This window comes from Thrips palmi, unplaced genomic scaffold, assembly GCF_012932325.1.
Source record: "Thrips palmi isolate BJ-2018 unplaced genomic scaffold, TpBJ-2018v1 HiC_scaffold_6, whole genome shotgun sequence".
NCBI lineage: Eukaryota > Metazoa > Arthropoda > Insecta > Thysanoptera > Thripidae > Thrips > Thrips palmi.
Window position 1 is genome coordinate 8184649 of NW_023144633.1, and position 27954 is coordinate 8212602.

At 45.0% G+C, this 27954-nt stretch overlaps 2 protein-coding genes and 1 long non-coding RNA gene across 3 annotated transcripts; 2 read left to right on the top strand and 1 right to left on the bottom strand.

Moving 5' to 3' along the window:
* The first annotated feature begins 12371 nt into the window (after positions 1-12371).
* LOC117651864 lies at positions 12372-13672 on the top strand. Its single transcript, XM_034396401.1, has 2 exons — positions 12372-12897; positions 13487-13672. Exons 1-2 carry the CDS (start codon positions 12643-12645, stop codon positions 13664-13666), a joined length of 435 nt encoding a protein of 144 aa, XP_034252292.1. The 5' UTR covers positions 12372-12642; the 3' UTR covers positions 13667-13672.
* A 1172-nt stretch (positions 13673-14844) lies between these two features.
* Positions 14845-25457, bottom strand: LOC117651857. The gene is made up of 7 exons (XM_034396329.1): positions 25303-25457; positions 21421-21496; positions 21182-21348; positions 20331-20611; positions 18772-18947; positions 17373-17594; positions 14845-16169 (listed from the first exon to the last, which is right to left on the bottom strand). The coding sequence occupies exons 1-7, from the start codon at positions 25434-25436 to the stop codon at positions 15939-15941; spliced, it is 1287 nt and encodes a 428-aa protein (XP_034252220.1). The 5' UTR covers positions 25437-25457; the 3' UTR covers positions 14845-15938.
* Positions 25458-27054: 1597 nt separating this feature from the next.
* LOC117651865 lies at positions 27055-27717 on the top strand. The gene is made up of 3 exons (XR_004588131.1): positions 27055-27289; positions 27371-27499; positions 27612-27717. It is a non-coding gene; the product is annotated as an uncharacterized LOC117651865 (long non-coding RNA).
* Positions 27718-27954: the final 237 nt, after the last annotated feature.

Here is a 27954-nt window from a genome sequence, read left to right on the forward strand (position 1 = left end):
AGCGTTGCCTCTTGCCCCTTAATTTTGAAACCGAAAAGTTTTTTGGCCCCTCCCGGTTTTTGAAAAAATGACGGGGGAGGGCAAGTTGAGCTTGCTGGGTGTTGTTGGTCCGTGGTCCAACCCCTGGCCATTTACCCAAAATTTTTCAGTCCCTGGGGGATCCAAAACCCCCGGTGGCAAAATCCATCCAGCCCTCCTCTCATCCTTCTAATGGGGGGGGAAGGGTTTAAAACCTACAATGTAGGGGGATTTTTGGGAAACGGGGGGACAAACAAAACCAACGGTGCCGTTGAAGGAATGGGGAAAGGGGCCCCGGCAAATGTAGGGGTTTTTGTTTCTTTTTTTCGAGTTTTTTTTTATTTCATTTTTTGAGGGTCTGTGACAAAATAAATCATTTTTTTCCCCGCTCAGGTTCAAATGTTAGGGTTAAAATGGCAAAATTCGCACACTTAATATTTGGACGGGCCAAAGGCCAACCACTTTTTTTTTATTTTTAACAAACGGAAATTGCCGTAAGTCAGCTAAAAATTCGAATTTTGAGATAATTTTTATATCACTCTGCTTAGCTTGAAGTCAACTACACAATCCGCTAGACATTTTGTTCTAAAATTGAACGCAAATTGTTGTATCAAAATTGAAGTAGGCCAGAGGACTAGACTGCCGTAATCCCTACCTGGAGGGCCGGGCACCCCCGGGGCCAGCGGGGGCAGGCCTCATCTGGTCAGGATCGTCCCGAGCCAAGGTGGTGGGGATGACCATTGGTAAAAAAACAAAAAAAAAAAGGTCACAAAAATCGGCGGTCGACTTGTCCACCACCATTCACTGTCATTCAATTTGCGATACTTTTACTACAAATTTTTGCTATAAAATGGAATTTGCAATTCCTACGATTTATCGCACCCGGGGTGTAAATTCAGTTATTGCAAAGTTTTGCAATAACCACCCCCCAATTTATGCGTTACAAGAGCCTTTTGTGCTCTTTTATTGCCAATTATTTTGCCATAATTCGTTACTGCATTTTCTTAGTAGGCACTATTGTAAAAAGTAAAATTTTTTTGCAAAATTTTGCTATAATTTTTTTATTGCACTTTTTTTTGGGATGAATATTTCAAAAAAGTACGATAGTTTTTTTTAGCAAATATAGATTGTGGTTATCGCATTTTGAATGACAGTGTTCAGTCCTGAATGTTCTCTCAAGGTTACAGCACATTGTAAACTCTTTTGCCATGTAAGAATACGCCGAAGCTTCGTCCTTTCCTCCCCCCCCAGAGGTCTCTGGCCTCCTCCCCAAATCTGGGTATCTGCCCCACGGATGCGAGGAGGCTTTCCTTCAACCAGGCCAGTTTGAGGCTCTTCTCCTCCAGGGCACGAAGAGCATCTGATAAAGTGGCGTGCAGCTTCTCAACCCCCCGCTGCGCAATCGTCGTTCGCCTGGGGGAAAGCCGCGCCTCCTTGGCGCGCCCGGCCGAGAGGCCACAAAGGGTGGGGTCCTGGGTAAGGCATAAAGCTTAAAAAATTTTTTTCCGCATGTGACGCAGTGCATTGCTGAGGATGGTTCCCTGCAAAAAATAAACGGAATTTTGTCATACAGTGGTCTTAGCAAATTTCTATACTTGTATTGGAAATCCGAATATCCGAAATACAGGTGAGTTTTCTCATTCTGCCAATAATTTCGGGGTGGCTAGGGCACCCCTCGGAGATAATTTTGGCCCGTCCCGTATTTATTATAAATATTATATTTTATTTTTATAATTTATTATATTATATTATTTATATTTATAAATTTATTATAAAATAAATACCAGAGGACGGGCACGGGCATATAGTATGATGCATCCTGTGCGTGCGTGCGTGCGTGCGTGCGTCCGGGGACTTCCCGTGGTCCGATCTTCCAAATTTGGTATGCAGTCTCCTTGGGTGACCCTTAGAACCGCCCGGTGGCAGAAAACCCCGATCCGACCCCCGGGGGCGCTGCTGCACGTGCATCATGGTTGACAGGGGGTGGAGGAGGATTTCAGCAACGGGGCAGTTATAAGGGCACGTATGGGTATTTTCGGAATCGAGGTGACGAGACAAAGCCAACGGTGCTGGTTTCGAGCAAAGGAAAAGTTTGGCCCTAGGTTTAAACCCCGGTGGGGTTTTTTTTCGAGAGTGCTGATGACGGAAATGACATCCATTGACCCTATTCTAAGGTTCGAATACGTTTTGGGGCCCAAAAAGACAAAATTTTCTGAATCCAGTTTGTTATCGATTCACACGTTTTCGAGGGTGCTGATGACGAAAATTACATCCGTTTTGACCTCGGATCCACGTTTGAATCCCAGTAGGGTCAAATATAACTGTCCTCTATTGAAGATGGTTTGACCCCGACCCAGGTTCAAATCCCGTTTTAGTTAAACAAAACCGAAATTGTCGAATTTTAAAATGTACGGGACGGGCCAAAGTTCCCGATTTGTATCGCTACTTTTTCTGTTATCTCTTTGGGCGCTGTGTCTCCCATACACCAGCACGAATTGTTCTTTCAGCTATGTAAGTTTCGACTTGTATCTGTCATGTAGATGTTGGACGAAGCCGTGCCGAGCGGGCCGAGAGGGGCAGGGCGGGGAAGGGACGGGGGCGGGAGACGGCGCAAAACGACTCATCTGCTGTCCCTGCTTAGGGATCGGCCCCAGGCGCAAATGGGCATTTTTCACCCGGGATAAACGTACTCAGGTAGTCGCGGCGCAAAACGAATACTCCCGCCTGTTTCTCCAATCCGCGCCTGGCGTACCTACCTTGGCCTGCGGCGCTAGCCTGCCTTCGGCAGGCAATGGCTTCTCCATCGTCGATTTTCCTAACGTGTTGCGTGCTGGGAGCTCTGCCCCCCGGACCCCCCTTCATTCTAGATAGAGTTGCTTCATCTGCAGATAACGCGATCTTGACCCTTGTAGCTTTTTCACTTGTCCTGGTTGGGGGGCTCCGCCCCCTAGACCCCTCTTTCTTCAAGACAAAGGCGATCTGCTACAGAAAAACTCGATTTTTCGCCGTTTTTTTTGTGTTTTTCGGCCATAAAAACCAAACCAGATGAGCTACGATGGTGAAATTTCGCGTGTGCCAAGCCAAGGACATACATAATAAGCCTGCAAAATCTCAGCCAGATCGGCCGAGCCCTTCAGGGGGGGTAGTGTACACACACAGACACACAGACAGACAGGAAAATTTTTTTAACCCCACTGGAGTAACAGGCTTCGCTATCGCTCAGCCAACAAATCACCCCAAGTGCGTGTTACGCAACAAGTACGTTCCCAACCATCACTGGACAGAGTTAGGAAAACTTACGCCAGTTTGGTGATCGGCTTGCTGGTCAAAGACAGTAGAGTCTTGCTAGTGTTGCTGTTAACTTGATGTCTCTTCTGAGCAGATTCCAGCGTGTCATTGCCTTTGTGATCTTGTGCGAGAAGTGTTCTTCGAAGGTGAGTCTTCGATCCATGGTGAGCCCAAGGTAAGGTGCTCTTGTCTGTAACTGTTTCCCCATTCAGCTTGACGGAGATAGGGGGCCAGGTACGTTTACGGGGGTTCAATAAGATAAGCTGTGTTTTATCGGAGTCAATCTTGATCCTGTTCGAGTCCGCCCAGGCTGCAATGGAGTCCAGTTGACGCTCGAGTTGGGACGCGGCCATTTGTGGGTTTTTATGGGCTGATAGAGCTGCGGTGTCGTCAGCATACAGGCCGATCATGGCATCCCTATCCCTGGGCACGTCAGCGGTGTACAGCGCATAGAGAATCGGAGAGATGATTGCTCCTTGCGGTACCCCGGCTGTAATGCGTTTCTTTGAAGTAATTGCCACAACGCAAATGGCCTGAACCTCCTTATGGACCCCTAGTTGAGAAGTCTTGCTGAGACCTACCCAAAACGACACTAAAATTTTTAGTCTGTCAACCCTCTTCATCCAAGACCCTACATGGCAAGACCTATCGAAAGCCGCAATGAAATTTTTCATTCGGTCGACCCCCTTTTCCAAAGATCCTGATCTGGCCAACTCGTGAAAACAGCTGATACTATCGACCGACACCTTGTCCACTGAAATCATCTGGTCGCCCTCATTCCAAAAATACCCCTACATGCCGTGCTAGCACCAATTATGGCCGAAATCTTCTTGCCCCTTTCTGCCGTTTCAGAAACTTTTAGTCAACTGTAAATGCAGGAATTGAGATAAAAAGATGAAATTTCGTGTATGTCGAGACAAGGACATTTCTAAACACACCGCAAAATCTCAGCCAGACCGGTCGAGCCGTTCAGGAGGAGTACTCACACACATGGAAAAGTGTGGAAAAAAGTAAGTAAAAACTAAATAAAACGACCATGCAGTCCCCTCCGAGCGCGCTGAAGGGATGGATGGGTGGATGGGATGAGTGGGATCGGATGCAGAGCTAGAAGCGGTAGCAAGACCGCTTAAGGGGGCAGTAGCGTCTTTTGCACGTGTTTTGACGATTTTCGAACCTCCTGTTTAGACGTCAATATAAAGATAAGTATGAATGCCAGAGGCAAACGGCAGGCACCATTTGAAAGATAAAAGTTTTTACAACATTTTCAAAAAAAAATATTTTGTTTTAGCATTGAATTAGGATGTTTTGTGTTCTATGCAAAAATGGTCTGCAAAATTACATGGTGTCACTGCGCGCACGATTGCAGCCAAAGTTTTTAACTTTTTACCAATCGGTAAAATGCATCTGAAAAAGCATAAAATTGCCCATAAAATGACCCTTGGGTTTCAATATTGGGCAAGAAAAACTATTGAAACGCTCATCTTCAACTTAAGATGGAAACGAACCACATTTTTTCTGGCCCAATATTAAAACCCAAGGGTCATTTTATGGGCAATTTCATGCTTTTTCAGATGCATTTTACCGATTGGTAAAAAGTTAAAAACTTTGGCTGCAATCGTGCGCGCAGTGAAACCATGTAATTTTGCAGACCATTTTTGCATATAACACAAAACATCCTAATTCAATGCTAAAACAAAATATTTTTTTTTGAAAATGTTGTAAAAACTTTTATCTTTCAAATGGTGCCTGCCGTTTGTCTCTGGCATTCATACTTATCTTTATATTAACGTCTAAACAGGAGGTTCGAAAATCGTCAAAACACGTGCAAATGACGCTACTGCCCCCTTAAAAAAATAAATGTGTACACGAGTACACTAGTGACTCACTTTTTCCTCAGCATGTTGCTGCTGGAGCCGGAACAGCTCCTCTTGGTGTTGGAGCTGTTTGGACAGCTAGCTGTTCCTGGAGCTGTAGGGGTTGTTCTTGATGTGTGCGTTGGAGGTGTTCGACCTGGAGTTGGTGTTGGCGCTGATCCTGGAGTTGTTGTTCATCTCTTCGTTCTTGTTCTTGTTGTTGCTGGTTGGGATCCTGGGGCAGATCCCCCAAGGGCTGCCTCACCTGTAACACAAAACACGAAAAGCCAAGTCTAGTACGGCAAGTTCTGCGTCCGAGACGGGGGCCGGGGAAAGCCATCCCTGATCTCACACCACTGGAACCATTGGATGGCGGCGTGGCAGCCCCACTGTGCAGCAGTGGGCTGGCACAGCGTAACAACCCTCAAGACGCTGGTCGCCAGGTCAACGCCATGCAGCGAAGAGCCACTCCCGTCCGCCGCGCGCACTGCCGCGGCCAGCAACGCGAGGCGAGGCCTTAGGGGGAGGACCCGGGGTGGGCCAACCAGGGCGTCGGCAGGGAAGCGGCACTTAGAGGCCCTACCCACGGGGATCTACGTCATGATGCTTACCTTGGCTGCAAACAAAGGGGAAAACCATGATTATAGGTCACTTTAGAAACAAAATATTGACACCAAATGCATTGCTGCACGTTAAGTAGAAAGTTTACTTACGCCGCGAACGCCCGCCATACAAACGCAGGTGGTTGCGTACGGTTGCCTCTGACTGCAGCTTCCATTCCAGATGGTGCCCGGTACCTGAAAAACGAGTTAGAAATTAAGTTGAGTTATACCCTTTTTCCAAGTGGATTTTCTCCTAAACTGCTTGGAATTCAGTCAAATAATTTGGTGTAATGATGTAAACCATTCTAAGGCACAATAATAAAACAAAAACTCAATTTGGGGATAAGTCAACTCTACAAATCGAAGAGTGTACATGGTACGCTCTAACTGGAGCATGCATGCAAGCACGCTCTAGCTAGCGCATGCCTGCCAAGCATGCACTAACTAGTGCATACATGCCATGTACACGCTAACTGAAGCATACATTTACTGCATAAAGGATAGGGAGTTTTCTGCATCAGGAAGCGTGTACATGGCATGTATGCACTAGTTAGTGCATGCTTGGCAGGCATGCGCTAGCTAGAGCGTGCTTGCAGGCATGCTCCAGTTACAGCATACTATGTACACTCTTTGATTTGTAGAGAAGTTATTCCCTTCTTCCGCTTCCTGGATCAAATAGAAGCCTTACTGATCAAAAACAATAGACAAGTTCACGTTATCGATGAGTCGGGTGAGAAACTAATTGAGTGATTAAGCGACCTCGCCTTTGGGTTTCCGTCCATTTATCCGATCCTTATGGCATGTGGTCAAGCAGGTCTTCTAACAGTTTTGGAGAATATCACTTTCCTCTAAAAGGGCGCTGTTTGTATGAACATCGAAGGAAAAAGGAGAGAAGTTACCGTTAAAATGTGTTTATTTCCGCAAAAAAAATACCGTTTATCTCCGTAAAAATATGGAAAATCTCCGTAAAAATATGGAAAATTTACGGAGAAACCCCCTCCGTATGAATATGGAAAGTTTACGGAGAAACCCCCTCCGTATGAATATGGAAAATTTACGGAGAAACCCCCTCCGTATGAATATGGAAAATTTACGGAGAAACCCCCTCCGTATGAATATGGAAAGTTTACGGAGAAACCCCCTCCGTATGAATATGGAAAATTTACGGAGACACCCCCTCCGTATGAATATGGAAAATTTACGGAGAAACCCCCTCCGTAAGAATATAGAAAGACGCTCTCCGTGAAAGAAAAACGGAACATTATTACGGAGTCTCCATTCCCAAAATTAGAGAAACTTTCTCCGTAAATTTACGGACTTTTTTTTCTGACAGTGTAAGTGACAAATGTCGCGTTTTCAAAAACTCAGAATAAAATAAGATTGACAGGGGGTCCTACAGTGGCGTCTGTCGCGCTACGAGGTGAGTGTGATGGCCAGGGTTGCCAGACCTCTAGTGCACCGTCCCGCCACTAGAGCACGCTCAACCCGTCGCTTCCCGCCACCTTTCAAAATAGCCTAAAACCGCGTAACGAAAGCACCATCCCGCCTAAATTCGCAGGAAAAGTAATAAAAAATCAGATTTCAATGTTTTTAGTCTTTATTTCTCCTTGACAATTGAAAACAATGAACCAGGCCCTAACCCCCTTCAAACCCTAGAAATAATAGGGTGCGATCATACTGCCTTGGTGGCGAGGTATAGGTACTCTCGACTCGGACTCGAAACAAGCCGAAACAACCAAAAAAGGCCATTTTGACCACTTGGAATCAAAACCGCCCAAATTAATTTCATTTATAGCCTAATTTGCGGTTTCCCGTAAATCGGAATTTCGACCCGCCGACTGAGACCAAAAAATAGCCTAAGTGGCGGTTTCTAGCCTAATCTGGCAACCCTGGTGATGGCATGTCGCTAGGGGGAAACGCAGCGGGACTAACTTCGCGACGGTGATTCGCGCAGTACGCAAAATGTCCACTTACTTCTTAAGTACGCACTGCCAATCCAAGTGTGAGACAGTCTCACACTATTTAGTGCGAACCACGGTGTCTCACGCTTACAAGTGTGAGCCACGTTTGTCCCACGCTTGCAAGTGTGAGACATCATTTGTCTCACACTTACAAGTGTGAGACACGGTTTGTCTCACTCTTCCTGCCTATGGTTCCCTGTGGTTCAATGCCACAGGATCCAAGCTCGAAAGTGTGAGACAAACCGTGTCTCACAGTTGCAAGCGTGGGACACACGTGGCTCACACTTGTAAGCGTGAGACATCGCGGTTCGCACTAAATAGTGTGAGACTGTCTCACACCGTCCCCAATATTTTCCTGGCAGTTAGAGTACCCCCCCTAGGGCCCTTAGATACCACGAAAAATAAGATGGCGTATTTTAGGAATTCAAAAAAAAAAAACGTTATTTTCAATAAAAAACGCTCTTTTTGGCAAAGGCCGAGGGTCCCAAACTTGTTCTCACTTTAGTATGTTGCCATTTACTGGTTTCAACCCATTTGAGCGCCGAAAGACACTATGTTTAAAAAACTAAAACAAAGGTTTTGAAACTTCATTTGAAATTTCAAAACATCTCCACGGCCAAAGTTCTAAATATTTTTTCAAAAAAAAAAAAATTATATGAGAGGTCCTTGAGTGGTAGGCTATGATAGAAAAAATTGAGAGCCGGATCCGAGCAAGTGCGTTTTGGACCATGATGGTTTGACCTGGAATGTCCCGGGTATTTCCGTGGGTCCTGGACCGGAAGTAAGAACAAAAGCACGCCCTTAAACGGAAGCTGCTCGGGGCCGGCCGCCCTCTGCATGTCAAAAATATAGCTTGCGTTTGTCGTTCGTTCTTCTCCTAAGGTTCGTGTTGTTTGTTGATGCCGCTGCTCTTTCGCGCGCACGTTGACTTGTATGATTGACGTACACTTGTATGATGCTCTAGATATTTAATAGATCTTAACTCCGTAAGCACGCGCGGAAGAGCAGCGGCAACAGCAAACAAAACAAACGACGAACGCAAGCCATATTTCTCGTGCCAGGCGCGGGCGGGCCCAAGCGGCTTCCGCTTCAGGGCTTACTTTTGTTCATCTTACATCCGGCCCAAGACCCATGAACCCTATTATCACAAGTTGTTTGCAGAATTTTCCGTACCTTTTTGCCACAGTGTATAATATATTGCGCACTCAAAAAACCTTGCAAAGTATTCCCCGGCATTGTATTGCAAACTCTCTTACAAACTATTTTCTTTTGCGTTGCCAAGGATAACCTTGCAACTTGAAACGAAAATGCTTTGAAACGATGCAAACCAATGCTTCGCAACGTTCACCTTTTTTCGTTGCAACTTTCGAGCTCTTTCTTTGCAATGCGAAAAAAAATAGCTCGCAAGGAAGTTCGCAATACAATGCAGGAGAACACTTCGTATTGCAAAGTCCTTTTCTTCGCAAGCTTTGAAGAGTGCGGAGATTTTTTTATCAGCGTAAGATCAAGTTTTCTTGTCTTTGCCGGGAATGTGGGTCCCATGAGATCAGCATTGGACGCGGCGCACTGTGGCGGCGTGCACGCTGGGCCAACATGATGCTCTTTCCGCTTCGCTGTCTGCTGATAAGCTACTGCGCCCTCTCCGTATTGTCTGCGGTAAAACAGTCTGCTGCACTCTTGAAACCTTCCGGGCTGATGTGTTTTGAAGCTTCCGATGAATCTGGCTCCTTCGCAATGTAAAGAACGCATCCGTATTGCAAATCAATAGTTCGCGACTGGCGAATAAGTGCTTCGCCATTTGCGAACAACCTATTTTTATTGTGAACCCTTGCAAACACATTGTTCGCAAAATTGTGAATTACCAGTTCGGTATATTAAGCATTTTATTAATGCAAATAGTTGGTTTGTACATGGACTGAATATTTGTTGTCACTTTATGACAAAAACGTGGATGATATTTCCATCACTTTCAAATGATGACGACCTTATCACAAATTTATGACATTTTCATCTAAGCTCCTATACTTTTTGCATGGGCATGACAACAATGTCATCAATTGATTTGATGACATCCTTGTCAGGAAAATTAGCCTTGAAATTGTCGTCAAGTGACGACTCAAATTTTCACATTGTGATACAATTGTCTCGAAATGCAGGAAGATTAACTTGGAGCACAAAGGTTAACTTATTACCAGTCTTGATAAGCGGTTAATTTACTAGATGATGTAGAGTTTCCAATCAAATTTATTAACACTCTACCCAGCTTTACATTCAACGAAAGCAAGCAAATTTTAGCATTGAAGATAGTACAAATTAAAACAGACAAGGTGACGAAGATCTATTTTCTAGCCAACTATTTTCTATTTTAAAATTAAGCCAAACTCTTTGCCAGCTGCAAACCAGATAGTTTGTATTGCGAACACTAAACTGCCGCTGAGAGTGTTAAAACGTTTTGCTGCCGAATTTTTTTTTTTGGTAAAAATCTTTTCAGTGCCTTTTTTCCAGTCCACACTGATAACTCGCTTCCGACTAAGCCACGGGTTGGCGAAACTAAAGAAATTAAAGGCTTTTTTACAGGTCTTGCGCTCCTCGTGAATATTTGCATTACGTGTGAGGGTGATTCCGTGCGTGCATAGGGGGTCATTTCAGGTCACTAAGGCCTTGCGCCTGAACTGAGGTTGCTTTGGTAGCTTGGGCAGTTAAAATATGTTTCACTAAACGAGGACCATGTCCTCATGTGGATAAGTCGATCTAACTTTTGTTCTTCTATAGGTTTTGTAAGCTTCTAAAGTGTCGTTTTGTAAGTTCCGTCATGGTCACAAACACCTACGAGACATCTTTGCCATGCTGTAGTCTATGACTCAATCACATCAAAAGAAATCTGGCTATTTCACTCCCTTCCATGTCTTATTCTTCTCAAAATTACGGAAGGTGGCCTTTGTATCATGACTTGTCGAACTCGAAATAGCCTTTGGGAAAATGTCCACCGTGTGACCACGTTACCGATGCTGCTTTCACAACTGACGGTCCACTGGAATTCCTTTTCGTTTTAGAACCTCCCGACCGCTTGGAATCGAAGGATTATAAAAATCACTACAAGAAGCCCGTGCCCGCGGGACCTGGGGCGGTCAAACAACGTTTTCAGTCCGTCAGAATTGTTAAAAACGGGTAGGGTGCACAAATAGATGTAAATTCCGTTTCGGGCTATAGCTCCTCCTCCTGAGGGAGAAAGTTGCCACAACCTTCGCTATAAAACGCTGTTTCGGAAGCTTGAAAAGACACAGTCTACAATTTTTACGTATCTTGTATCCCAGCGGGTCAGGAGGAGACTAAACACCTCGCTCTGTGAATTCCGTACCATTTTCCGTCATGATTTCTGTAAATTCCGCCATATTTCATAGGGGGTGATAATGAAAGTTGACTTCCAGCGTTGCGACGCTCAGAGGGGTACTGTGGGGTACCATGTATGCCATCTAGATGAAATTCAGCTCGAAAAGTGGAAATTATTTTGAAAATTTTTCCACGGCCAAAATGACCCGCTACGCACGCGGAATCACCCGCCCCCGTACTACACAGTACTTCTCTTTGCAAGCTTTTAAGAGTGGAAGAGAACCGTAGCCTTCAAAAACAAGCCAAAATAATTCAACCTCAGCAACAATGGAGGGGCAGTTTTAATGCGCGAATGCTCGTTTTTTTTCAGCTACGCGATTTTTGAAAGAACTCGGGCGCCGAGAAAATCGTTGCCAACCCACGAAAATTAGTTTACTGCCCACTGTCTCTCACCGACATTTCATAAGCGATGGACTATAAAGATGTTCCAATGTCGGAATACCGTGCAATGCGTTGGCATCGGAATTATTGGTAGCCACCCTCCTATCCCTTCCACTTAACCATTTTTCTTTCTACACACTAATAGAGCTCCTTCAAAGTAACCAAATTGACTTTGTGGCTCTTGGGACTTCTCGTAATCGTATTATTTTGCTGAGGAAAGCCACTCTGTGGACAAGCGGAAACTCAAATTTGGAAACAGATCAACTGATTTCTTCGAAGTTAAGACACATTATAGGGGTCAAATGGTTCTACACTACAAATCCAAAGGTCAGACCTCTCGCCACTCCAGAGGCAAGACATAACAGTCTCGCCAAGTTTTGGTTAGACCTGAATGTCTCGCCTAAATTTGGTCAGACAAAAAAGCCTCGCCACGAAACGGTCAGACACAGAAGTCTCGGCGAAACTTTTGTGTCTGACCGCCACCTAAAGGCCGTAATGCGCCGGGCGGTTACGTGGTCAGACACAAAAGTCTCGCCATTTTGTAGTGAGACTTTTGTGTCTGACCGTTTTGTGGCGGGACTGTCTGACCAAATTTTGGCGAGACTTTCAGGCCTGACCAAAACTTGACAAGAGTTTAATGTCTCGCCATATTTTGGAGCGAAGTCTTTCCATCCAACTTGCAGTGTAACCATACAATGTGAATACATAAATATGAATGTGAACTGTAGAAGCTTCAACGTCCTGCCGACCTTGAAGTTTCTCAGATACTTTGTGTCTCGTTTCATGCTGCAGAGGACGCCGAAGACGAGGCTCTACCCCAAGATTTATTCAGTCCAAACATGCACGGACAAAAAGCACTACGCCAATCTCACCAGCTACAGGATTGCGATGGATGAGAACGGGGCAGATTACATCACAGATGCGGAGTGGTGGCTTTACCGCGGCGTCAAATACTTCACAAAGGTGTCACTCCGAAACTGTAATATCAAAATGACGGCCCGGGACAGAACAAGGGAGCTGTATTCATGGTCGAAACACTCTAAGTGTCCCATGAAAACTTGTCATATATTTCTTGGTCAACATCAAATTTTAGTTCGAGTTTCTTTTAAAAATCGCTTGTTGCATCACTGAAACCAAAATACAATCAGGATGCCACAATTATTTCGGAAAATGATATTACACATTTTTTTCACCTCACAGTATCGTTGGCGAAAATGTTTTGTTTTGTCTCAGCTTATAGTTGTCCTGCACCGCTGTCTGGGAGGCGTTTCGTCGAATCTGTGTGAATACTTCAGTACGTGGAACTGGGACGCGGGACTCTGCTCACTTCTCCCAGCCAAGGGCGTTCTGTGGAGTCCTATGATCCAGAGTATAGAACCAGAATTCAAGTGTCCTGTTACTGCGGTAAGCTTGCCGAATCTGAGGCCTAAATTACGTCACGAAGAATATTTACGTCTGCGCCTGATCAGAGTTTCATTGTTAGGGTGGGTCGAAAATCTCATATTTTAACGGCGTATATGGTTTTCTTTGCAGTTGACTGTATTAGAGAAGATATCCCACAATGCCGGTGTCTGGTGACACCGGTGTCTCCGGTGTCTCTAATGTAGTCAACTGCAAAGAAAACCACACGCCGTTTAATTCTGACATTTTCGACCCACCCTATTCATTGTACTTTGAAAGGCTTCGAGATAGGCACCTTGGGCGCCTAGTCTTCAGAAAACTGTAATACCCGATGCACTCTACAAAAAGTTACAGAATTTTTTATCATTTTTGATGCAGGATTTTGTATTGCCTGCATTGGTTACAAATATTTGTATAAGTGATGTAGAATTTTCATGTATACATGTATGTGGGAATTGCCATTTCAGTGAGTGTTACATTCATCTACTTATGAAAGCATGAATTCTTGCATGTACATGTATAGGAATTCGACTCCAAAAACCTTTTTCGCTGCTGTGCCAGTATCCCTTAAAGACCATTTTCTCTTCCGCAGGGATTTAAGGTCGTCAGGAATGGAACTTTGGACTTTGCTATCGTGGACCAGATTGGAGCCCGTTCGGGTGTTGACAAATATGTTTGGCAAGTGGAGGCTCAAGCCTTTGACGAGCTTCGTGAATTGTCAGTTTGTTTTAATTTTACCGTTGACGTAAGACGAGTAAGGCTTAAGACATGATTTTTGCAAAAAGAACAATTTTCACCAGGGCCGACGTTTCCTTTAAAAAAACTCTTACATGTTAAAAAAACTGTAAAAATTTTGTAAGGATACACAAATTTTTATTCAAAGTTTTGTAGTCTACGTGCTGTTTTTACTTCTTGCACTTTTGAACTTTGCTTCCAACTTTGGCCTGAAATTTCACCTCTGTTAAAAAAAGTTGTAAATGAACACATTATGCTTTATTTGATAAAGCTTTTGTAAATTCAAGCAGATGTATTTGATTTCATACACAGTTCGATGAATAAAACAATGACTTCTTTGGAGTCTACAGATGCAAACATGTTTGTTGATTTCATTGCTAACTTTTGAACCTCTGCTTGTAACCTGACAACAATATTTTTCTAATGAAGTTTTAAGAGGGCTCTTAAAATTGTTGGTTACTACAATAAGCCCTTTTAATGAGACAGTTCTTTCCTTCCTCCCAAAAACATTAATACAGCCAATGCAAGAACAAGGATTTGAGCATCATTCATCTTCCTGACTCCTCGTGGCCCCTCAATCCGATGTCAACCATAAATCAGAACATCAACAAATGTTTCTCAGCAACCAAGCGTCTAAGCCAACCCAGTTGTATACACTACAAATCAAAGTGCCTACTTTGTACACACGTACAATCACACACTCGGCCGAGTATAAAGTTACAATTGCATACTTAGCAAGTACACACTTGCAAATGCGTATGCCTTCACTCTCAGTCCAAGTACGTGACATCACGCTTTCAGCGTGTTGTCCCATTCGTTTGGATGTGAATCGGCCAAAAATCAGCTTGTTCACATTCAAACGATCGTGACACAATGCTCAAACGAACGTGACAATTTATCACGTTTGTTCCAACGTGATGTCACGTACTTGGAATGAGAGTGTAGCCGAGCCAAGCATGCGAATCTAATAACATATTTGACCAAGTGCGTTTTTGTGAACTTGCAAGCATGCATTTGTAGGCGTGTACTGAGTGGTCAGTTAGGTTTGTAGAGCAACACAGCCAATGTAGCACCTAGATCAGAAGGAAGAATTCCACTTTGAAACACTCCAAACTCATGAACACAACTTTGTCCAACGTGTCCGAAATGTCCTACAGTAGGTTGCGGAAGGTTTTTATGGCGTAGTATTTGTTATTGCAAAAGATACTTAACAACTCTGTGATCATAAACACGACTTTACTGCAAAGAAAATAGGACAACAATTTCAACTTTCGAAGACTCTAATTCATCTATACATCACACTTAATTCTTATGGACTTTTTTTATGCATAGTTATGCATGCACAGATACGTCCATACGTTGTGTATGATATTATGCATCACTGTGTACATTTTATGCAGGTAGATGCATAAAATGTACATAGTGATGCATAGTTTAATACACACCTGATATACGTTTCTGCGCATGCATAACTATGCATAAATTATGCGTAATTATGCATTTAAAAAGTCCACAAGAATTTAGTGTGATGTTGACAAAACTGAACTTGTACATGCGTAACACGCAAGAAAGACTATAATCACTCACACATGATAACAAGTTCATGAAGCGTAAGTTTAATTTTGAGACAAAGAACAGAAGTGTCACGTCACTGCGTATGGGATATCTGTGACTTCCTAGCAGTTCAGAAGAAAATCCACATTGAAAAAAGATAGCATATACATAGCAATGAAACCACTTGCTTGAGACTTTGCTTTTATTTCTCGGGTCTTGTTCTCGACTTCTTGAGCCGCTGCACTGGTAAAAAAAACATAGATTCTCAACAAACTGAAGTGTGTACTCAGTATGCATCTACAGTTGCATACTTATAAGTATACACCAACAGATGCATGGAAAAAAACATAGGTTCTCAACAAACTGAAGTGTGTACTCAGTATGCATCTACAGATGCATACTTATACGTACAGCTGCATACCTAGCTGAGTACACATCTACAGATGCAGATGAGAATCCATGTTTTTTCCATGCATCTGTAGATGCATACTGAGTACACACTTCAGTTTGTAGAGCGACTCTGGAACTCAAAACGCGTCGAGAATTTTGGCCGCCTCCACCGGTCTTCAGGCCCACTGTGCCGTTAATGGCTCAATGCCTTAAGGCATTGGAAGAGCATGTATAGTTTTGCCTAGAGCTCCAACTCATTCTCGCGTCTGATGAGGGCATCAACCGATTCACGACGTTCCAAGGGCGTAGATCGTTTCAGCTCTGTTGGGCATTAGGTTTTATTCTTTTTACCAGTGTGGGCTTGCCTACATCCAACCCCAGCGCATCACGTCATCAATGACGTCACCCACGCGCCGCCGCACTTCCGAAGTCCATTTGATCTTGAAGACGCCCGCTGTGGCCGCCGGGTCGTCTTCACTGAGGACGGTGGCGCAAGAGCTCTGTAACTCCTTGACCTGCTCCTCGTCGGCTCCCATGCCGTGCACCAACAACGGCGTCAGGAACAAGCCGAAACCCGCCATGTCGCCCAACCGCGCCTGGAAGGACACAAAATTATAGTTTGAGGCATTTTTAGCAGATGATACCTTTACTTAAAAACATACCTAAAACTACAACTTAAAGACACATAAAGGTGTCAGCTAGCTTTTACTCGGTCCAAAAACCAAGTGCTTATCCTAACAATATAGTAGGGGCTGGCTGCCGGGGCGGGCTGGTGCGTCTGTGCCTGCGGCGCAGCCTGCGCGGAATTCGACGATGGCACCTCCTCGCGCGCGACGGCCTGTGCGCAACATTCACAATCCTCCCCGCAACAGCGCACAAAGGACTCAGCTTTTAAATACTATCTTTGGAATGAACCCATACAACTCCGTAGAAGAAAACCAAACGACTATCATCTGCTTTCATTAACGTTCGTTGAATGAGATTTTTTTAAAGAAGTCCTATCGTGGAACACGATCGATGACGATTTCCTCCTCTTTTTGGTCGAAGGTAGTCCTTGTGAGTCTAAGAAAGGCCACAAATTTTTTGGGCCGAAATATGCACCGTTCAGATTGCATGGACAATTTTAGTTTTCTCTGACAACTTTTCACATTTTTCCACAGTTTTCGAAGAAGGGGCCTGATTGATGCGGTGACCTTGCCTTCTGCAGACTGACTTCAAAACCACGGGACAACCACTTGATTTTTTTTGCTAATAGAATTCTGTAAGTGGAAATTTTTAAGTGGTCAACAAGATTTCACAGGTTTTTGGACACAATTTTTGAGATAATGCTCAACTTCGATGGGATTTCACTTGCAATTTTATCAGAGTTTGAAGACATTTCGCGGAAGAACTCAGGATTTCCTGAGTGGCTACCTGGTAGATTTGTTGGCCAGCAGGTTCTGAGATCCCACTGAGCCCCAAACCCTCAAAAACAGCCATTTTTAGGGGTTTTCGACCTCTACCAAAAAGCCAATTGGTGAAGGATCTAGCACTATTTTTGTTTCGGCAATTCGTATTCACAAGAGGAACAAAAAAAAAAACGGGAGGGAGCCAGATCTGAGTGGGTCCCCGGCCAAGTGCTTTTCTTCTTATTGTGTCTGGAGCTGCTCGCTGTGTATAGTGTATACAAAGCGTGTCGATTCTTTGTGCCGATAGCGGGTACAGAACTGTCACCACGGGATGAGTATGAAATTGCATGATCCATATGCGACCATAAAAGTCCCATGACTGTTGTAAGTAGCTTGTGTTGCAAGACGAACCACGAACTGATCCCAAGAGTAGACGGTGTCCGGGTCCTTGATCCCAGCGTCCCGGAGCGTGTTTTGCAGCACAGTGTGGTAGTGCTTCAGCAGGTCGTCCCAGTGCCGGTCACGCATGGCCTTCTCCGTGCACGACAGAAGCAGTGTGCCGAGGTCCAGGGCCGTGTGGGAGAAGCGCGCAGTCTGGAAGTCGATGAGACAGCACCCGGTCACGGCGCCAGCCTGCAACACGCATTGAACGGTGCAGATGTCGAAGCACAGTGGGCCAGAAGACCGGTTTAGGCGGTCAAAATTCCGGACGTGCTTTGAGCTCCACAGTCGCTCAATTGGACTCGAATCGAACGTGAGACCCCAACAATGGATTGCTCTCCGAACGAGGAACCCATTGGTGGGGTCACACGCTCGGTTCAATTCCTATTTAAATGCTTTGGAGCTCAAAATGCGTCTAGAATTTTGGCCGCCGCGGCGCCGGTTTTCTGGTCCACTGTTCGAGGGATCCTATTCAAAAGACCTCATCTTATCGTTTTTGGATAGAAAATCGTGACTGTATTCAAGCGAATTAATTTAAGTTGGATCATTTGGATAAAAGTTGGATGTTAAAAAGGACCATTATGGAATCCGCGCCGACGTTAGTACACTCTTAAAAGCCTACGAAGCATTTGCTTCATAACTACAAAGAAAATGAAGGCATTGTGGAATTGCTGTGTATTATGAAGAAATGCTTCGTATTACAAAGGATTTTGCTTCATAAGACGAAGCATTTCTTAGATTTTACAATGCCTTCATTTTCTTCGTATTGCGAAGCGATTCTTCGTAGAGTTTTTACTGTGCATCGACCAACTCCGCATTGCATTAGATGAAGGTAAAGGAACGCAGTTGCACTCCACACCCTATTGTCTTCATCAAAGGCTCGAAAGGTATGCGGCAATAATAGCTGACAGATTTGTTGGCAACCTGTCATAGATTTGACACTTTAACAGTTGATTTTGATCAAATGAAATTTACAAAACTGGTCGGAGTTGCTAACGAAATCCTCCACAAACTGATGTCAGAATCAAGAAAGAGGGCTAAAGCAGCGCTGAAGCACAGACGCGGAGAAATTTTAAAGTTGAGGCGTCAACACCTTTTCAGTCTTTCAACCTCAGAATTAGGAAACATTTTAATCCAGAATAACTTGGGCGGAAATGAAATTGCCCTTGATCCCAGAACAACCTCCATTCCTTCTAGTAATTTGTTTCTATCTAGGGTAAGTTTCCACCAGGTAAAATACCAAAACAACAGGTAAAATACCAAAACAAATGTTTTGAAACACGTAGCTTCGGAAAATTCGCGGAGAAAATTCGGAGCCCTCATGGGATTTTCCAATTTACTTCCAACACTGTAGTTCATCAATGCGCACCTCATCGTACTGGAAGAGCATGTTGTTGACGTGGCAATCCCCGTGCATGATCGAGTTGCCGACCCCTTTGCCCGGAGTCATCAGCTCGCTGAAGTACTTATCGCCGAACGTGGAGAAGAAACGCTTCACTTTGGCGTGCGCTGCTGTTCCTTCCGGGTACCGCTCCAGCATCATTGCTGTAACAAAGGCGCAATGATGTCAGGTTGACATTCGTTTGTGGTTGGATAAAAGATACGGAAACGAAGTTAATTCTGCCCCAAAGAGTGGTACTCTATCAGCCGAGGGTATGTTCATGTGCTTGAAAACGATCAACAGTTGAATGTATGTGGTTGGAACGAAGGGAGAACAAGTTCGTACTTTGCATTCATTCAGCAAAATTTGAACACATTACACATTCGGGTGTCGTTAACACCACTTGGCTGTCACTTGATGTTAATTTCAAAGGCCGAAAGTCCTTACAAGGATGTCATCATTACATTTGATGACACTGACAGTTGTCAGGCCATGCAGGAAGTATAGGAGCTCAGATTAGAGCTCATCACTTCGAAATATCACTGTTGTCATTTGCAGGTGATAAAAATGTCATCCACGATTTTGTAAAAATGTGACAACTAAGTTTTGCTCTGCTCCCACGGCTGCGTGTTGCCGACTTGCAGGCGTTAAGGCCACCTGAATCCGGTCCCTGACATAACCTATGCTTCGGATGTTTCGCTGATGATGGAATGAGATGCCTAGCTCTGCAGTTTTGTGTTCTGTTAATCCATATTTTGAACTTTCAGTAAATGCCTGGAAAATACTAGAAGAGAGTCCAGAGTTCCACGTAGAGTCCTAGATATAGTCCAATATTGGTTCCACAACAGTTCCTAGGCCTCAATTCTTGGTCTCCATGTCGTGAATTAAATTAATTTCATGCATAAGCATCAAGAGATGCATTGGAATGTAGCTACACTGTGGCAAAAAGGTACGGAAAATTCTGTTAATTTTTTTGCCAGGATTCTCCGTAGCCCTCTTATCAATATTCTCCGTAGGCTCTTACAGTATTCTCCGTAGGGCCGTACAGTATTCTCTGTAAGTCCGCACAGTCTTCTCCGTAGGACATGGAAGACTGTATAGTCCTACGGAGATCACTGTAAGGTCCTACGGAGAATACTGTGCGGTCCTACGGAGAATATTTATAAGGGGGCTACGGAGAATTACCACAAGCTGTTTACAGAATTTTCCGTAGCTTTTTGCCACAGTGTACATTACCTAATTATTTACCGACTGTCCCAAGTCACCCCTGGTGACATGGGGTAACTTGGCTCTCTATCGAGACCGTTTGTGAACGACATAATCGAGGCAAATGAACCAGACCAGCATAAAATCATGGGGAAAGGGTCAAACTTGGGCCTAATTAGCATCTAATGGGCTAGGTCGAGAATTTTGCCTCTGGCGTTAAAAAACGTGGAAGTGTCCCAAGTTACCCCCGTTCACGATATGCCAGAAATCTTGCACATTCGAACACATTCCCACAATCACTGTTCAAAAATTTTACAGTGGGTCTTCACTCGGGTAAGGACCTGGAGTCTCCTCCGCGACGAGCATCCACGACTTCCAGAAGGTCCTGACGGCGTCGGTCCTGTACGGGGCCGTCAGCCTGTCGGCGAGGGCGTCGAACTCCGCGGGCCGCTGCAGGGCCATGGCCATGGTGGCGCCGTGGAAGCGGCCCAGCTGGGTGACGGCATGGCGGGCGTGGTGCTCGTCCAGCGGCACGCGCCGGTTGGCCATCCTGAAGCGCTCCACGCACTTGTCCTCCAACACCAGGCACGGCCGAGCCGACGTCGTGTTGGCGTGGAAACACCTGGAAAAGTACACCCTACAAGCGTGCTGAAGAAATTTCCGCTCGCGCCTATTTTTCACGATAATAAAGACATTGGCTTGGGAATACATTTTCCCAAAGCAACAGAAGCGGGCACTCAGCTTTCCTAGGTGAGTTCTTTCTGCACTGGTGAAACAGAGGCATTAAAATTATGCTCTTCAGGGGCGTTAACGATTTACGCCCTTGGAGCGGCGTGAACCGTTAATGCCTTTTGGAAAGGCATTAAAATTTTGCTTAAAATGCCTATATCATTCATGCCCTTCCCAAGGGCATAAAACGATTTACACACTAAATTACTATGTAGGTTTTTCTGCGCGCTAATGCACGAAATAGTACATGCACTTCCTAACGCACGAATTGTGGCACTCAGTTTCCTGCATTACTTGCGCACGAAACGTAGCATTATCGCGCACAAATTCGTGCGTTAACGAAGTTTGCATGTAAATTTCGTGCATTAGCGCCCAGAAAAACCTACATAGTAATTTAGTGTGTAAGCCCTTGAAGGGCGTAAAAGAGTATTTATGCCTTTGTTTTACCAGTGTGTGTACTGACTTGGGCCACGGTAGAGGTTCCTTCAGCTTGGCGACGTCCATCAGGACGGGAACGATGGTGCTGTATAATACTGATTCCGCATCAAACAGGAAATCGTGAACCATGTTCCCGGTGTCCGAAAGCGTGGTTTTGCATATAAGCCGCATTTCGTCGGCCCCGGTAGTATCCTGTAACGAAGTCCACTTAGTACCGCCCAAAATAAGTACGGAAGCACTCCCGTGCAGCTTCCGGGTAGTTACCTCGTCATGAATAATGGCTCTGTAGATGATACTAGTGTAGCCGTCCCCGGCGTTTGAGCCCGACTCGATATGGAACCTGCACACATGGGAAACCGACAAATCAATCTCCACCAATTTCAGTATTTTGGTTGGGTTGGATACCCTGCTTTTCGGGGAAACCGTCCCTATACCAAGGGGCCGCGAAATATCCCTTTAGTTAGGGACGTTAGGGATTTTTTCCCCTTAGAATCCAAGCTTCAAAATGCAAAATTTGCTCGAACCGAATTTTAACATTCATTTGTTCAGCTAAGTGCTTTCTGCGGTGTTAGGTTTCTTATGTTCAAACAGTTTCTCCTCCACTGCTCACCCTGCCCGCGACACACTCTCGCGAGGGCACACCAGGTATGAGAGATTTTGCAGTCGGTAAGGAATGGAAAAGGCGCAAACATCGTTGTCGTTTGAAAGGCGAGTCCCAGCATGGACTTACTTTACTAGTCAACCTGTACCGAAGCATCATCTGACGAATGAAATAGAATTGCTACACTCCTTATGAAATACCAGACCAACACATCATGTCACCGAGATGATACGAGTGATCATCTGACAGAACAAAGTATCTTCATAGGGAATCTCACAGTAGGTAGGGTCAGGGCGGGGAAAAACCGGACACCTGCAAGTTGGGGAAGAAACGCACACCGCACTTTCGCCACAAATTTACCTGTTTTGGGACGTGCAAAGTATTCAGTATTGCTTATTGATGATCTGCTAGATTGCGTTTAAGAGGAATTTAGCCTACTTGAACCGGAAAGTATTCAAAGTCACCTTTAAACGAGGTCTCGTTTAAAACACCTTAAAAACTTTCAAAGTTGGTGCCCGCAATATCTCTTTTTAACGACTTTCCGAGCCTACTGTGACGAATATTCTTATTGTAAACGAAAGTTGGAAGTGTGGAGCCCAAGATACGTTCAAATGTTTTAGCAGATTTCCAGCTGGATTACATATGAAGGGTTAAATACGAAACGGGGAAAAACCGTACACTGGTGCGGGGAAAAATCGAACACCTCTTTTTTCTATAATAATCGATGAATTGCCCTAACATCCCACCAAAGTGGTCGTAACAAGTGTATTTTAGCATTTCCCAACATTTAGTGGGAAAACAAACACGGCTGTTGACGATTTCATACATATTGGTCATTTGACCTCAAAAACGTGCCGCCACGGACCCCCTTACAATGCTACGATGATTTCTGTCTACCTAGGAATACTCGTGCGCCTGCTTCAGTGGGTATCGCAAGTGTTACCCCCAAATATCGTTCCCAAGAGATTTCTGACCTACTTTCATAGGTTTTTGTTAAATTAAAGCCTATGTCCGATTTTTCCCCTCAGGTGTTCGATTTTTCCCCGTTTCGACGGGGAAGAATCGCACACTATTTTTTCTCATTTATTCCTGAATGAAGCCGCAAACGCACTCGCTGAGGGTTGAAATGTCTTTCTTTGAGGCTCGATCAACAGACCCAACGGATACATTGGCTAAAGATAGTCAATTAGAGTCAAAATCGAGAAAGATTGCAAAACGTCCAGTTCTTCCCCGCCCTGACCCTATGCTGTTATGTAGGAATGCCACAGATACCAAAGATGATACCACTATTACTGGAAGGAAAGACTGATGATAAAATTCAAATCTTGCTACAAAAATTATGATAGAAGTAGTAATGTACTTCTCATCATTAAATCTCTTTTTCAATGCAAGTAAAACAGTGTTCATGGGATACAGGATTGCAAAATGGAACAAGTGAATAACACAACCTTTTTAGGCATTGAAATCAATAACCTAACGTCACTGGCAAAACTAAAGCGTAACACTATGCTTAAGTCAAGCATAGAGTTACGCTTGAAGACGTTACGCTTGAAATCAAGCATACTCTGGAAATTCCCCCATGCATTTAGATAGGGGGATTCTTGGCGGATGAGCCTATTCCGCTTGATTTCAAGCGTAAACTGATTACGCTTGAAAACAGAGGGTAGTACTACGCTTTAGTTTTACCAGTGGTGGGATAATCAAATTGAAAAATGAAAGAGGAAACAAAATTCGGGTATATCCGGATATATATATAAAAATCCATCAGTTAAATCTTGTATTTTTTTATCTTGTATTACCGAGGAGTGACGATGTACAACATGTAAATGTTTTTATGACAAATAAACACTTTGAATCTGAGACTTTAGACAATGAACATAGACCCTCCATCCATAGACCCTGTTTGGTCAGCACTGGGTCCGCTTCCACAGTTAGACGTTTTAAACGCGACGAATGTGAGTTTTGGTGGCCTGATTACATTCAGCCGACTAAAATCCACTTTGCAGAGGGCGAAATCTGAGACGCGGCTCAAGAACGGCGGGATAAAGGTCCCGTAAGAAGCATAGAAATAATGAAATCTGAGAATACCTATCAATTGAGCATGTCAGATATTGAAATCATCCCGTGCATTGACTCGCACCTTAACAATTGAGACTTTGCAATGCTTCTTGCAGCAAGGGCATAAGGCATACAAGTTGCAGTCTACGGTTCAATGCCGTCACGGGAATTTTCTTCACAACGAGTCAAAAATTGCCATTTGGCATAGGAGAGAAGCCTTCTGATCGCCATCGGGTACCAAACTTCTGTGTGCCGTGGCGAGCGAACGAAATTTCATTGCCACTGGCACACGAAACTCATTGAAAGTGTAACAAAAAAGGGGCGTTTCAGAAGCCACGATACGAAAATTCAAGTGAAAACTTTTTACAGTGGAATACATTATACGATGCTTTTGCCACTGCACTGTTTTGTGTGCCTCTAGTGCGAGAGGGCTTCGCCTGTTTTATCTCCATGCCCTTGAGACTTGGGCCGGAGATGGGCTGGCGTATCGGACAGTGCGTGTTTGAGAAGTCTTTTTCATGCGAGCGTGCCAAAGTTTGTCAGATTGCCAACAAGAACAGTTCCTGAACAACACGGGCGGTGTCTGGTCTGCGAAACGCTGCGGTGCACTTGAGACGGGGGATTCAAGCCAGCTGGCGCGAGATTCAATTCGTGTGGTAGACGACTCTCTTGATGTCGCTTCAGCTAGCACTCTCAACACTTCGCTTAGCACTGCAAAGCCGGTGGTAAGTTTGCTTGCCACAGATTTGACAAGCCACTTTGAATGCTAAAATTTGGCAAGCTTTGGTCGGAAATCTTCATAAGCTTGCCAAAATTTGGTAAGCTTATGAAGATTTTCGACCAAAGCTTGCCAAATTTTGGCATTCAAAACGATTTACCAAATGTGTAGCAAGCAAACTTATCACCGGCTTTGCAGTGAGTGCACCCAAAGTTTGGGTCCCAAACCTACACGCTTTTAGATTGCCGTGTACTGTACCCGACTCTACTAGCTCGAGTGGGAGAGATGCCAACAACACAGCGATTGGCCAAGGCCACTGTCGTCTCGCTACACCGATACACAAACAGCCGAGTGCCAGCTGCGTGCGCGATATTTAAGATGAGGTGATCCATTTTGACACGTCCCTATCCGGCCCCTCAAACAGCGTATCCCATTGCCTCGTGGTCAAAATCCCGTCAAATTGACAAGGGGAAAACATCTTCAATTTATATGTGTGTTTTCCTTGAAATACGGTACTCCAACGAATATTGAAACTGAAAAAAGTATCAAATGTAAGCCCTAAAAACAGTTTCTGCGCATGCGCCCTGGATGGTGGGCGGTGGGGGGAACGTCTGGGCATGCGCAGTGTTACAAGGTCCTTACTTTTGTTCACTTTCTTCCGTTTCAAGATAATTGGAGTGCCCCATGGCGTCGAAATAACTTAAATTTGCAAAAAAGTGAATTTTCTTTTGTAACTCTTTCGACGAACGTTGACCAGCGCGAGACTCACCGTGGCTTTTTGAAGCCCGCCTTGCTGGCGACGGCCGCTATGCCGTCTTGCACAACGGCGGGAACGTCCATGGTCGACCCGCTCGAGGCCATGGCTAGGACCGCACTGCCCGGCACTATGGCCAGCAGCCACATCGCGCTGGGAGGGGGCACTGATAAACACACGGCTCGCGTCGGGCGCCCGCCAGTCTCCTCGTGCTCCGCAGACATTGGAACTTTGACCAGACAAGGAGCGTCCATTGTTACAAATTGCTTCGAGTGCTACTTTGTGACAATGGCTAGTTATTTGTTTCAACTGTTGCAGAAGGTGTATCGTGGGCTTGTGCCACTGTGCATATAGACGAATATCATGCAATGAATGACTCTGCATTAAGACTTCATTTTCGAATGAGCCGAATCGTGTTGGAGGTAAGAATGGCTGTCACTGGAATGATTGTGTGTTGACAGTGATGTGACGGTATTTTAACAATTCCTTATGTTTCCAATTGTTCAGGAACTCTTGGTGACAATGGACGACCATCTGATTACTCGGAGACATCATAGACCACTCAAAGATACACAAGGTAGGTTTACGCCAGACCGCGTCCGTGGCCCGATCTGGACCAAATTAGGCATGCAGCCTCCTTCGGTGACCCTAAGAGCCGCCCGATGGCAGCAAATCCGATCCGAGCCCCGGGGGCGCTGCTGCAGGTGCATCATGGTCTACATGGGATAGAGGAGGATTTCGGCAACGGATACAGCTAGGGGGGCATGTAGGGGTATTTTTGGAATCGGGGCGACGAAACAAAACCAACGGTGCCAGTTTCAAGCGAATCGGAAAAGTTTGGACCCGGTTCAAATCCCAGTGGGGTATATTTTGGACATTCTTTATATTCAAATTTTTGCATTGTTTCTGATGTTTATGAGGGCGCTGATGACGAAAATAACATTTATTTTGACCCCAGACTCAGGTTCAAATCCCGCCAGGGTTAAACAAAGGCGAAATTCGCACATTCCCTGATGAACGGGACGGGCCAAAGTTGCCGATGTATATCGCGACTTTTCCTGTTTTGTTGATTTGGCGGGTTCTGAAAAGCACATCAGTGGAAGCCAGGCTGCGACTTCTCAGGAGACTCAAAATATTAATTCATCAATTACAATTACAAAAGTTAACTTTGAACCGAGTGGTTATGAGCTTGGCTGAGGAGGTAAAAAGACTTGCAGGCAACATTTGAAGGATTTTCAAAACATTTTCACTTGTTTATTTCGTTATGAAATTCACTCATTTCTTAATGTACGGGACGGGCCAAAGTTGCCGATGTATGTCGCTACTTTTCCTGTTATCAAAGTTTCTCATTGGGCTCTGCATGTCCGCAGAGGGTGCCCGTGGTTGAACGCCCAAAAGTGAGAACCCAGCTATTGAGTTGTGCGGAAATGCTTGTGCCCGCTCGTTTGCTTTCATAACAAATTCGTCCGTTACAGCCTGGAGCATGTCCAACTCTTTGACGTGTGTGTTGCTGTGGTCCGTGGTATGTTCGGATGTAATGTTTCCCGGATGGATGAAGATTCAGGATTTCGACGTCAGATGATACACGATGTAAACGGACTCATTCAAGAGACACTTTCGAAGAACCGGGTCGCAACAGAAATCAATGTTGAGGAGCTCAATACCCCACAATTTGTGTAAGTCTCGTTACCCCTGTGCTTGTTTCTAAGTGGCTCGCGCTTGCTCGCGTCTCACCGTCCGTGTTCCTTACAGGAAAATCCAAGAACATTTGCTGAATGTGACCTCAGGCCAGGTGCGCCAGTCGATGCACAAGGCGGCTGATGCCGCGAGTGTTCTCGTGACCAGGCGGAAGTAGATGCATTTTAAGCAGCATGTTCGCCCTTAAATCGTTTTTTAACTTTCGTTTTACTTCCAGGGCGATGAAAAAGGCCTTCGAAGAACTGGACAAGTTTTCTATGGCCTTCAGGAGATCTTGCCTTGCTTACAGTAATGCTTTGACCGCGTAAGTTGTAACCGATGCTATTGGTGGCATTCCTATTCCTGCAATGGATGATTGGCTAAACTGATTGTGTTTCTTCCACAGGGCTCTTCCCAACGTGGGTGAGGGTGCTCATGACGACGACGGTCCGTCAGGAGGCCCCGGCTCGAAGCCAGCCTTTTAGTCAGCCAAGGAGCCAGGCCCTGATCAGACTACCGCCACCAAGACCGCCAGGTAAAAGTCTCGATTACACCTCCATGGAGTAATTTAGTCGTATCAGTTGTCACTGGGTGGACTCTGAATACTCCGTGATATTTATCTATTTTTCTTCTTCCTTCCGGAGAAGCGACGGCTCGACGACGACGAGGAGGAGGAGCAGCAGCAGGCGCGGACCGCTACACCTCCACCGCGGAAACGTCGTCCGGGTCGTCGCGATGACGACGATCAACCCCCGACTGCCCCCACCCCCACCCACGCGAAACGTATTTCGCGGCGCCCTAACTTTTATGGGCATTCTCATTCCAGGAACGTGACATCACGTTGAAACGAACGTGACAAAATGTCACGTTTGTTTGAGCATTGTGTCACGTTCGTTTGAATGTGAACGAGCTGATTTTTGGCCAATTCACACTCAGACGAATGTGACACAATGCTCAAACGAACGTGACATTTTGTCACGTTCGTTTCAT